Consider the following 14185-nt stretch of genomic DNA (forward strand, 5'->3'; position numbering starts at 1 on the left):
TAGTCATTTTCAATTATTTTAATTCTAAAAATATTTAATAAGCATGTAGACATAGTTCCTTCCACAAGGGAGCTTATATTCCAATAGGCATGAAGAGGACCACTCATTCTAATACAAAGAAAAATACAAGTTCAAATTGTAGTAAATTCTAAAAAGGAAGTAAACAGGAGAATACCATGAAAAATAATGATGTGGGGCTTCCCTGGTGGCACAGTGGTTAGGAATCCACCTGCCAATGCAGGGGACACGGGTTCGGGCCCTGGTCTGGGAGGATCCAACATGCCGTGGAGCAACTGGGCCCGTGCGCCACAGCTGCTGAGCCTGTGCTCTGGAGCCCACAAGCCACAACTACTGAGCCCATGAAGCAAAGAAGACCCAATGCAGCCAAAAATAAATAAATTAAAAAAAAAAAAAAGATGGGAAATTTCCTTTACGTTAGTCAAAGGCCCTTCTCTGTAAATGACATTTTAAGTCACTTTGTAAGTGACACCTAAGAGAACGGAAGGAACCATCCATGGAAAGAACAGGTGAAACAGTACATGCAAAGAACATGAGCCAGAAAGGAGCTTGACATATTTGAGGAAGACCAGTATGGTTGGAACTGAACACACAATGGAAAGAGTGAAAAGGTGAGATTAGAGGGGTATGTAAGACACAGATTATATACCATAGTAAGGGACTTGGAGTTTATTCTAATGACAACTAGAAAGCCATAATGTGATTACTTTTACAAAAATATAAAGAAAAAGTAAAATATGTTTACTGATTTACGGTAACATTTCAATTATTAAAAATTGTATTTGATTAGAAGTACAAATATTCTCTCTTCATTACATTACACAATAAAAATAAGTTTCAAACACACTCCAAAATGCTTTCTTTACTTATTTTTTTAAATATAAATAACCTTTAATAAAAGCCATGTGGACCTAACCAATATAAATGCAACTCAGATTCCACCTCTGACTTCTCCCTCAATATCTAGAGAATTTCAGCAACTGACTTCTATAAGCATACTTCATTTTAGTTGAATATCTACCTGTGATAAAAGGTATTTGGACTACCTGGATATTAGAAACACTGTAAGCATTAATAAAACTATTAAGTGTCCTAACGCTTCCTCACAAAATTTATTTAATCTCACTGACCAAATTTAGGTAAATACTGTCAGTTCATACTATGAGTTTAACCCAAGTTGTATCAGCCGCATACTCGTACACAATATTTGATGGAGACCACAGCCTGCACAACTATTTCGCTTTCCATGTCTACACACAGTAATCCTCCATTGGGCCTAACTTCAGCCTTACCTCTATCAAGAGCCTCATTTCCATATGAGTTTTCATTAATTAATTCAACAAATGTTAGAATATTATGTGTAAACTACAGTACCTAAACCTCTAAAAATGTGAATAACTTGTCCAGATTTTTAACTGTCTTAAAAACAACTGAATTACAACTTTAAGAACTATACCCTCTGGCCTGTATGTCAGGTCACTTACTTGGAACACTATAATATTTGAAGAAACAGAACAGTGACCTGCTTGCCCCCAAACTTGACAAAATTATCTGAATTAATAGGATCTTCTATAGTCTCTGCAATGGTGTCAATCTCTTAAATCATAACACGTACATTATTTAAACAAAGAGTCAAAACAAAATGGGAGGAGGACAGGTGTTAGCTACCAAACAAACTCTTCTGGATCAAAAGAACCATTTTTCTTCTCAAGTGACAGTGAACGTTTATGACTAAATGGTATGCTTCATTCATTGATAAATTATGTTGTATTGTTTATGAACAATAAACATACTCTAAGACAACCATGTCTGATTATAAAAAGTTATAGATAGTCACAAAAAATAAGATTAATATTAGTTAACAATGTAATTTTAACTTTAAATTTCTTTCCAACAAATAAAAGCTAGTAACAAATTAACAAGAAAAATTAGTCTGGCTTCAAAAATGTTATTGAATCAATAAACACTTCTTACTTCTTTAACATTAATAACAATTTAGCTGACCTTTACATAAAAATCTTAAAACATACATACTAAAACGTAACATGCAAATAAAAGATATCTGACTACTAGTTCTAGATCCATGAGGTTTAATATTTTAAACAGCCACGGTACGTATGCTCTGCATTTTTCAGACATTCTGAAAAATTTATGAGATGTATCAATAATTGATTTACATTATGTGTGTCCCATGAGCATTACTAAGGTAAAGGAAATCCCTGTGGCCTGGTTTCACTTAAACGGTATTTGTGATCTTGGCTGAGCTTCAGGAACCCCTGTAACAATTAATTCAATGGTTACTTATCTGATAACTTCAGTTACTCAGAACACAGACTGGAACCAGAAAAGCGAAATCAGCCTCAGCCAAAGAATAATTTAAAGCCCCATGCACCTTATTCACAGGCAACAATTCAAGTCCTTGACTCAAAGTCTTTTTCTTATTTAAAGAAAGCAGCAGATTAGGAGAAGAAAAGGGTTGCAAGAAGAAAGAGGAGAGAAGGCAGCACAGAGCATTGAGCAGAGCAGTAGTTCTCAAAATGGAGTCCCTGGAAAAGTCAGCAGCATCCCCTGGAAACCATTAGAAAAGGAAATTCCCTGGCTCACCCAGACAGACCTACAAAACCAGCCGCTCTGCGGATGGGACCCAGGGAGTGCTGGGTTTTAACAGGTACTCCAGGTGATTCTGACAGACTCGAGAACCACTGTCCTAGAGACAGGAATACTAACAGCACGACAGAGTCACCAATAAAAAGCCAGTAAGAACTCAATAACATGGTTCAAATAAACTTGTCTCGGTATGTCCATTCAAGGTACTACATTCAGGCACTTTAATAGACTCAGAGAGCAAGAGAAATTACCTCCAAGGAGTTATTATCTAATTGAGGTAGGAGGACAATGGAAAGGGTGAAGAATCCAAGTAATTATGTAACACTGAAGCAAACTGCTCTTCAAACTCTTGTTACCTAAAAAGTAGCAACTGTATTCTGGTTCACTATAATCACTTGAAGCACATCAAACTGAGCATGAGTCATAAAAGAAAAGTTAATTCTGTGTGAAGCAACAGAAACTACAAATTTTGGAAATCTTTCTTTGAAAAATTGCTGAGAATATAAAGTTTTGACAATGAAAGCCATAAAGCTTCTTATATCCAAAAATTCAAGTATGATGGAAAGCTTCATTTTCCATGATGCTAGATGAATCAGTTACTGTAGCTGTTTTGGTGATTTCTTTAAAGTAGATACAAAAGATGCAAATAAGATAATGCCCCAAAATGTATTTATATGAGATAACCAGGGTCAACTTAAAATTCTGCATCCAAAGAAGACTGGAACATGTAGGCCAGCTGCTTAAAAAGATGAAAGTCTGGATTTTGGTGGACAGTCATGGTTGGAGAAACTTTGCAGACAATTTCCAGGTTTGTCCATAACAACTTCCCACTCAGGCTCCTCCATGCTTTCCCCCTTCCAGCTGACTGGAGAGATGCCTAGAAGCCCGTTGACCTGGGTCATTAACTACATGGAGAACAGGATCCCAGACAACCTGAAAAATCTGTCCTGGACTGTTGAAAAAGCAAGAAATAAATTTTTGTCATGTGAAGCCACTACATTTTGGATCTCCATGTTTCAGCAGTTTAGCCTACCACATCACAACAGTGGGCAATAAGATTATGGTCCATAGTAACTATGGCTTAGGGAGCATTTTGGTGACAACAATTGTATTAATATCCTATTGATCTGTACTGTTTTCTAAAAGGTACACCCCCCCCCCGCCAAAGGGACTATTAGTTACTAGTTATTATTTATAGGAATACCATTCTAAAATCTGGATAACCACACCTCAAATATGGGAAGATGTTTATGAAATCATAAGAAAACATCTCATTTCAGAATATCAATGTGTAAGAGATTCATGACTAAAAAATCAAAAACTAAATATTATCACCATCAACATGTAGTCCACATCTGAGTTTCTGCTAGTATACATGGTTGGATTTTACATGCCTGTGTGCACTGGGGGTTTTAAAGGGATACATCTCTCTGATTCCTCTCCTTTTACTAAGACCCTGCCCCATGCCCTACTGTAGGGTAAATGCACATCCAAAAGGCAAAAAGAGTAAGAAAAAAAGATGACTTTCACATATGAATATGACTAGTCAAGCTGAGAAGAATCAGGGAAAATTCAATAAAAGAGGCTGCCACCATTCAATTCATTCCTACAGAATTAGAGGACCATGCCTATCTAGACATGTTACACACAGCATAGTAATTTTGTCCACACAAACATTCTCTCTCTACTAAGTACCTACAATGCACCACTGAGCCAAAAGGTGAAAGAAAAAATGATCCCTGGAGGTTTCAACCTATTTGACTCAAAGGAAATAAAAAGACTGACTTCTAACTCTCCACATCCAGCTGAGAACGAAGAATGTTCTTGGGCATTCACTAATACATGCTGTCTCTCCCTGCCTCTCAGTTCATTCAGGACCTCTACAACACTCTGATTCACCCCAGACCCTAACCTTACACTGCTGAAACAAAACCCCCCTCATCTGTACCTGCAATACAAAGGATTTTCTATTTACACATACTACGTCAAGGAAGTCCATATGCCTTTTAAAGTCCTTTTTAAGTCTAGTATCAATACAAAAACCAAACTCTTCTCTCCTTTTTGCTACTTCTCATCACTGTTTTCATCTCTGTCTCCTTTTAGTGCACCTATCTATCTCCTATTGATCAACATGTCACAAAACAATACAATTTTAGATTAGAAAGACTTTTAAAATTATCTAATATTACCTTCTTATAGAAATGAAGATGCTAAAACACAGGGATCAAACAGCACGCTGAAAGCTACATAGCTACTTTAGTAGAAGAACTGGTACCATGTTCCAAAGGCAATCAAGTCACGATCCAATGAAAGCAGCCCCTAAACAGCAGGAGATGCTGCTACAGTTGTAGATCACTGAACCTACAGTTGAAGGGAACCCCTACCCACGCCCATCCAGCCCTTACCTCTCAGTTAAGGAACAAGTTAGCCAATACATGAGATGGAGACAGGAAGTCCACAATAGAAACGCTCAAACCTAACAGGACACACTCACCAGGGATTCCCCAGCCAGCAGAACAATATCCACTGGCAGCTACTTGAAGCCTTACCTGGCAGGTCTGCAAGCCAGCTGCGGCGGCCACATGCCCCTCGTGCCATTAACGTCTCGCCTCAGTGTCCTGAAATTCCCAACCAGGAAGGAAATACAGCCAGCAGGCACGCCCAACCCAGTTACGGCTCTACAGCTCTACTGTTAGCAACCTTCCCTGGGACGTCACCATCTGTACCCATAAACATGCATACACCGAGCAGCCCCCATCTAGGATGAGCTCAACATTACAGGGCAAGGTAAAGGCCTTCTTCACAAAAACCTCAGGGACCCCTGACCTTAACTATAAAGTTTTCTTTTATTTTTTAATGTAGCAAGCAAGCCCCAATTAGAAAACCTGGACATGTTTGAGTGATTCTGCTGAATATACCTGAAAAACAAAGTAGTTACAAAAAATGGAAACATGCAATTTAAAGATAATACAAATGTTTTGACTGGTTTTAAAAATGTTTTAGCATCTCAAAACACACAGCAACTCTAGTTCTGATAAAGTTAAACTTTCAACAGGCATATTTCTGTTCCTCATGTGACAATACACCTACACCCTCTTGAACACTTGCAGTATTTAGGAGTTCTTCAAAGATGTTTACAGGATCATTAAAATTCACTGTAATTAAGAGATACCCACCAATTAAAAATTTTTCTCTGAGATAAAAATGAAGCTTAGTTAAATGAGCATTTATTAGGCACCCTCTTCATGCCTGAATTTGTGCTAGATAAGAAATGACTCCGCCCCTTCTTAAGGAATTTGTAATGTGCTGAGGAAATGTAGACTGACATTTAAAACAGAAGAATACTTTAATGGTAAACTACCTCTGTTGCTATTAAAGGTAAAAATAATTCAGAGAAACCAGTTCAGATGGAAATATCAAAATAAACTCATGGTAGGATTACTTGACGGTCCCACAAAATTCATTTAATGAAAAATAATTACAAGGAAAATCTGTTTAGAGTTACATCACATAAAACAAGGAGATGTTTTAGAATTACCTAAGTATTTTGTATAATTTTTATTTTCAATAATTATACTACTTAGTAAAACATAAAATAATCTAAAATGATAGCTTATAGTTTTTATGCCTTGAGTGATTTTAATATGTAGGGCCTAAAATACAAAGAGAAATTTGAAATATGAACTTAGATATTTACCATCTGCAAAACCATAGCTTCAATCCATTAGCAACCTATTTTCCCAATGGTACATACACTCCTTAGCTGGATATCAGAGTAGTAATACAGGTAGGTAGACATATCTCAGGATTTAATTTTACCCACACTAGTGTTACAGCATTATGACCTACAAGAGGTTCCTGATTTTTGACTTACACAATTTATTAATTTTAACAGTATTTTCCCAGTTTGCCCTCTCTCTTGTTTGCGTCAAAAACAGATCAGTTATATGGACACACACATACATACAACTAGTCTAAAAAAACAACTGAAAGGGCTATCATGTAGGAAAGATTTTAATTTATTCTATTCAAGGAAAAGACCTAGGACTAATGGATAAAAGATAGACAAGACAGAGTTTAGTTCAACAAAAGATCTAATTTTCTTTTTTATTCAAACTATTAAAATGTACACTGGGCTGCCTTGGTTAGCTACTTAATTCTTTATTGCTATAAGTGAAAAAGCAGAAGCTAGATGATAATCTCTCAGGAATGCCACCTCTAAACTGGCACAAGGCTGAACCATGGAAACCCTAAAGGTTCCACCTAGACCAATGACCAGTGTCAGATTACCGCATTGGCCAACTACTATGCAACTGAAATAAATGAAGCCTCCATTTCTTCATTATGATATAAAACATCATAGAATCAGAGAACTTTATTCTTTAGCACAGAACTTTAAAAAAAAGATCACCTTTCAACATTAGAAGTATAAGAATATTTTTAAATAGTACATTATATATATTAAAAGTTAAATATTTTTCAACAAGAATGATGGATAAATATTAATTTTCCCTTTTCTTTTCCCTTCCTCTTTTTCCCCATACCTTGCCCAAGCCAAAAAATAAAGAATATAAGCCAATTTTATCTATCAATTTGGCACTCGCAGGAATATATAAGAAACGATTAAGTGTTTCAAAAAACTGGATCTAAAAATATACTTCAAAATTTTTCTAAAATATTATGATTAAATTTTAATGAAGGAATACAATTACTTAATAATAATAGGTTTAGTATAATAATTAGATGCTTCTCATCAAATCAATCATCTGAGATTACCATAATAATTTACAGTAAAATATACTAATGGTCCAAAAATCTGCACCATTCTCATCTTGAAGGAATGAATATTTGAAAGTACTAAAGAGTCACTTATGGCTCTCTTTCTCATTTATAAATCAATGACAGCATCTCCAAATTCAAGAACTCCCCTCCACCTCTCCCAAGCGTACACACACAATCAAGCAGAACGAGAGATGCTCAATTCCTGAGTCACAACTGTGCGTTAAACCACCAGATGACATATTAGAACACTACCCAGAAACGTACGCTACCTCTCTTAGAATCACCTTCAAACAGACTGTGGCCAAGACTGAGGTAATTGAACTTAAAGTACACCAAGACTTAGCTTACCAAGTCTACTACCACATCAAAATACTCTCAGGAAAAATTCTGATAGAAAACCATTCAGCAATTAGTTCTCGTGATAAAATTATTTTTCATGGCACAAAAAATTAAAGTATAAGCTGTCTTTTCACATACTTAGTATAGTCATATTTTCATTTCTAAAGGCTATTCCAAAAATGTCTGCCTAAAGCTAGACCTATTAGAAAAATATATCTTTATACATTACTTTAAAGGTATTGTTACCATATCACACTCAGGAAATAAAATTTTGCTAAGAGTGTGTTAAACCAGTAATTCTTAACTTTTGGAAGGCTGTGGCCCTCCAAGAGGATAATAAAAGCTGTGACCAGAGAAAAATGCGTATTTACAAATTAAAAATATGCATAAGATTGTAGGGGTTCTCAAAGACAATTAAGCCCAAGTTAAGTGCCATACCCCAAATACTCACTCTTATAACTACCTTCGTAGAAGACACTTAGAAATACAGCTATCGTTCTCCGGTTAAATGTGCGGAAAACAACTAAACCTATAGCTCTTTCATTTCTTAAAATAAAATAAAATGTATATACAAGTCAATGGAAACTTAACATGTGCTGCATATATTTAACACTTTCAAATACCTTTTAAACCCAATTAGCTATTTAAATTCAAATAATTTTTGTATAAAGTTTTACTTCTTGCATTACAACTTTTTTAAAATACAAATCATGTTTTTAAAGTGATCAAGTTTTAGAGGAACCTGATTCACTCAAGATCCACTTTGTTCCATGCATTACGTTTTTCTTCCTTACGATCTGAGGAAATACAAAATCTTAACATCTACTCAACTTTGCTCAAATAGTTTTACATTTTTGGTCGAAGGATATATTTAAATATGTATTTTTTCACATATAATGAAAATGACATTACTCTAGTTTACATCTGAGTGCCAAAATATTTAAGGTTTCATATAGTTTAGGAAAACAGTAATTTGACATATTTTCAAGGGTAATAATTTCTGGAATAGAAGTTGAAAAAAAGAGAAAATGAAACTTTATAACTGAAAATTATCACTAGGTTACACCTACAGTAGACAAGGAGGATTAAAAAGATCAGTTAAATCACCACTAAGGCAGGTAAATAAACTTCTATGACCTTTCTTATTCTACAGTCTTAAAGTGAAAATACCAAGAACCTCTCCTAGGCCTTGAAAAAAATATTTATGGGTAAGAAGTAATGGAAGACACTGAAGGGATAAAATGTTTTTCTGAAAGTACACAGACTTAATTTTGTTTTCCTTTGCTCATCTCCACAGAGTGTTAAGCCATTAACTAAAAGAAGAAAATATGGAGAAATAATAAATGCAAAACCATTAATCACTCCAGTATTTTTGGAAAATATTTTAGCCTCGTTGATTGCCATTTGAATAAAGAACAATTTTCAAGTAGTTGGTATAAAGAATTCAGGAATACATTTAATATAATATACTGACCTATTTCCAATGGTTCCAGACAGTAATTACTTTCATTAATAGGAAGCAGAATGACCACTTTAATGTTAGAGCTATGTAGAAGAAGAGTAAATAGTTTTAAATTAATTCATTTCATCCTAAATTTAGGTTGTGAAATCCAATTGGGACCAATGAAACACCTACCTACACACAAGTTAATAACAACTGGAAACCTTAAACAAATACCACAGCATTAACGGATTTTGTAATTAAATGTTTTCAATATCTAAAATTCCCTTTGACATTTTTAACTCCTCCAGTATTTAAAAAGCCCATCTTTTAACCTGAACTAGTCTGATCAAAGATGTGAACAAAATATTTACTTATGAGACAAGGGAAAATGTGCTGTTAGGCCAAAATCAATTGGTGCTTAATTAAGAAAGCCAAAGGGTTCTGACTGCCCGCATGGGTTTCGTTACTGTGGATGCTTTATAAACACTGCTCTGCAGTCTGGACAATCCCTAAGAAAGTTCAGATGTACAGCTGACATGTAGATTATGCTCATGTAAACAATGTGAACACACCTCAATGGGAGAAAATCATAGCAGCATATTACTTACATATTACAAGTAAAACTTTAAGGCTACCAGGGATATTCAATTCTGACACTGCTCTCTAGGGAAGAATGGAAAATGTTTACAAATTTAACTGAACCTGAAAAGAGCCAAAGTAGGAAAAAAGGTAAAGGGACAAGTAAGGGGGAAGGAGTTGCAAGGTATATCTCAAGGCCCTCCACACAAAATTATCTTAAAAGTTTCACCAGAAAGGTATGTAATTCTTGCTTATGTTTAGTTAATAAAATGATCAACTGCTCATTGGGGTGGGGGAGGATGAGTGGGAGATGAGTGGGAAGGGAGGGAGGGAGAATGAGATGGAGAGAGGGAAAGAAGGCGGGAGAGAAGGGGAGGAGGGAGAGGTGAGGGGAAGTAAGTAGGCGTTGATAAAATCCTTGGCAACAAAAGGTTATTAAGCCTCTGAATACACCTGATACTTTATACACTAAACCGGATGCTCTGTTCCATAAAGTTATCATTATCTTCTCTCATTCTTCTTCCCAAAAAGGTCCTTGATTTCAATATCAATATCAAAACCAATGATTTATCACCATTACTGATTAGATTAAGCCCTGGAAGCAGTATTAGTTCCAGGCTGATCTAGATAGATCTTTTGGCTTCATTTAATGTATGTAAATTTCCTTTTGTTTCTGTTTTTTTAAACATTCAGGACCAAGTGATGATTTTCCAGTACAGGTTCTAGAAACATAATCTGGGTGGGTAGCTCAACCATTTCTCAGACACAAGACAACCTGCTCAGCACTTACTATGAATTCAATATAATCCTGCATACATTACTTGTCTAATTAAGGTACACAGCAGTAGGAATGGGTGATGTTAATTATCTAAGAAAACTTTCATATTTTGATATGTGTTTATGTTAGAAAGCAGAATACAAAATCTGCATGAATTTTTAGATAAAAGAGGGGAACTTCTAAGAAGATAGGGTTCTCAAAGGGTTACTCTGAACTATGCCTCAGGATCCCTGAGGTATAAGTGCATTTCTTCAAATTCTTCTTCTGCCATTTTAGGTAAACTTGGAAGAAAGTGTTGAGATGTACTGTCTTCCCTACCTCAATGACCCCTAATATTTCACATTTCTTTCCTACCATTGTTTATAATACTTTACCCAATTTGAATTACTGCTACAGATTTATAATCAAACACCTGAAAGGCAATACATCTAAACTTTTATTTAAAATGATACAAATTATTTTTTAGAAATTTATTTCAAAAGGAGGACCCTGACGCTCTTACAGAAGTTTCTGAGTGAAAGAGCATTACCATGAACTTTAAAAAATAAGGAGATACTATGGCCCAGATAGACTTTTTTCTCAATAACCATTTTCTCCTTTAAATTTATTTTTATGCTTTTAAACACCCTTATATTTAATTTTTGTTCATATTTAAATTTTGCTTTAAAATTTTCAACTACACATTTGGTCTATGGTACCAAAACCTAGAACATAAAACTCATAATGTGTTCAAATATGACTCACTGAAGAATACAATTTCAGGTCTGGTAAACTACCAGCAAATGTGCTTAGAGACTTGCTATCTGGAACTCACTGGAAACAGTTACTCAACTTACCTGGGGCTAATCCAGCAGCAGCAGCAGAAGTCCCCAAGGATGGGTGAGAGAACACTTGAGAGAAGGCAGACGCATGTGCCTGGGACGCGTTACTGAGCCTGGAGGTTGATCCTCCTTTGGGAATAAACTCGCTTGCAGTAGGATTTGGTGTCTATTTAAAAATCAAATATAGTAAGTTAACACATTTTAAGCCCAAAAAGACACTGAATCTACTAGGCATTATTCCACAGTGCTCTATTTACGAGTAAAATATTTTATTGAAAGGATTTACAGTGTTTTTTAGTTTTCATATTTTGGGGTGGGATAATTAAATTTCTTGAAGAAAAATTTTCACCAAATTTGAGGGTTTTAATCATTTCATTTGCAGAATTTAACTTCAGAACATGAAAATTTGCCTTTATTGTCAAATATACATCATTACCAAACTATCCTAACACATTTTAGAGAACTGGGAGGTTGAAACTGCCTCAAAACTGAGTCAACAAGTTTCAAATTTAATGTCTTTAAACCACTTCTACCAGGATAAAGGTCAAAACTGCCTTTATTCCAAAATTAATCACTTCCTTCTTTATAAGCACTTAAGACATTTCCCCAATAATATGGTACCACGTATTTAAATAACAGTGAAGACGAGAAAAGCACTTAAACACAAGGCAAACACACGAGAGGACTCAAGATATAAGAAAAACATAATAGAGGCTCCAATGTCTGCTAAGTATTCATGTAACTTGTTATATTAAAAAACATTTTACTATGAGATTACATGAAAAAAATTTCCTCCCAGTTGTACAATGCCACCTTTTATCTAGTCAAGTGGCACGGTACCTTTGCCTGTAAGAATGGCTAGCACATTATAAGACTGCAATTCAATTTCACAAATGGTCTATATTTTGTCCATGTGGAAAAAATGAACATCCTAAATATTTTTCTGAAATTGTGACCTACATGCTTAAGTATAATGAAGATTCAACATATTGATATTTGAATTCAACTTCCAAAAGGGTCGACCAAAGAGATAATTTAGTATGTTCATACTTCAGCCCACATTTTCTGTATACATATAAGCTAAGTTTAAAATACACTAAATCATGATGCAAAAATTTAATCACCTTAAGTATTTTAGAACTGATCATTAAAATGGAAAAATATTTCCATAGAAGGCATAAAATAAAAAGATGGACTAATTACTGTACAATCCAAAAACAACTTCCCTATTTGATATGAATGACATTGTAAACTGCTAGGTTAGAGTTCAAAATATTAGATTTGGAAAATAGCAAGTCAAGAGGCTAACCTAATTTTAAACTCTAAAACAAATGATATTTTACTAGTTACATTCCAGCTAAAATTAAATGCAAAGTAATAAAATATAGAAAAAATGTTAACCTGCGCTTAACTACAATATACTAGATGTACAGAGAACCTCTTTTACTGCCGTATCTAAGACATAAAATTCTGAAGAAAAAAAAGAATCCAGCCTGAACCAAAACATATTTTCCAAAGAGAAAAAAAAAAGTCCTCTTCTGTCACTTATGTGTCTATTTTAAAACCTTCCAAATTTAAAACACTGGCATCTTCTTTAAAAGTACGGCCAATTCCTTAATTTCTGGAGTAGAAAATAAGCCAACGCATTTTATTGACGTAGTAATCCCTAGTTATAAAAGAACAAATGGTTACCAAGAGGATCACTTCAGAGCTAAATCAGTGTGTACTAGTTAATGCTGAATCTGTTTTAGAAGATGAAAGTCAAGATAAAATCAATCAGATAACTTGGTAAAAGAGTTCAAAACGCCTAGGAGAGATGGAGACTTCAGGATTACAAGATTACTAAAAGACAGCAAATTTAGACAAAGAAATTAATCTAATCTAATCCCGAGAAACAACTATCACCCCGTTTCCATTTCATTTATACCTTACATTTACCATGAATAAGAGACTTTTGATTTCAAAGCTGAGTTTCTCTAAATCAAATCTATTTTAAATTAGTCTGAAAGACTATTTTTAAGGGATCCTATAAAGGAGAAAAAGGAGGGGAAAACCTATTCTACCTCCCCCAAATAAATTATATATAAAATGCCATTATAACAAATTATAAAGGTCCTTCAAATTTATTATGATAGAAGTTATTAAAATTAACTATGAAAATGTATACACTAAACTGCAACTTTTAGGGATTCAACAACCACAGATGCAAAAAACCTACCAGCAATGAATTTTAATTAAGAAGTGAAAAGAAGGGCCTAAACCCCTTCCTCCATTTTTTTTCCTGATTTAAGATGGCAAGGCATTTCCCTTGACTGGGTGGTTAGAGAGTTTGTTTTATTTCAGATGAGTTTATTTGAGACGAGAGAAAAGGTTAAAGGATTTAAATGGCAGAAAAAAGAATTACATAGTAGGTATAACACAAAAAACAAAATCTAGGAATAAGAGAGTAGAGCTACTATTATTAGCAGTTAATATAAATTCCTCTAACCAGATTAGAGAACTATCAAAAATACTTAAATAATGAGAAATTATAATAATGAGAATACTTTCTCATGATAAAATTAGTTAAAATAAGAACTATAATAAAAAGATGCATTCTTAAAACCACTTTAATATAACTGGTTTGTAACATATATAAGGGTTTTATAAAGCAACAAAATAGCAATAGGCACACACCTTTAACATGTTAAAAAGAATACTTTTTTAGAGATAGATAAGGCAAAACTGGTAACTAAAACCAGTATCACATTAAAATGAAATCTCTGTTCATCAGAAAATAAACGATTGGGACTTCCCTGCTGTCACAGTGGTTAAGAA

General features: G+C 34.4%; 1 protein-coding gene across 9 annotated transcripts in view; it reads right to left on the minus strand.

Annotated features, from left to right (window-relative positions):
• Window positions 1-14185, minus strand: part of PAN3 (poly(A) specific ribonuclease subunit PAN3) — a 118909-nt gene that overhangs the window by 54431 nt on the left and 50293 nt on the right. For all 9 annotated transcript variants that reach the window (XM_057532589.1, XM_057532592.1, XM_057532591.1 and 6 more), the window contains one exon: window positions 11384-11534. In XM_057532589.1, the coding sequence (XP_057388572.1) occupies window positions 11384-11534 (151 nt within the window). The remainder of the gene's footprint in view (window positions 1-11383; window positions 11535-14185) is intronic.

This window comes from Balaenoptera acutorostrata, chromosome 18 (assembly GCF_949987535.1).
Source record: "Balaenoptera acutorostrata chromosome 18, mBalAcu1.1, whole genome shotgun sequence".
NCBI lineage: Eukaryota > Metazoa > Chordata > Mammalia > Artiodactyla > Balaenopteridae > Balaenoptera > Balaenoptera acutorostrata.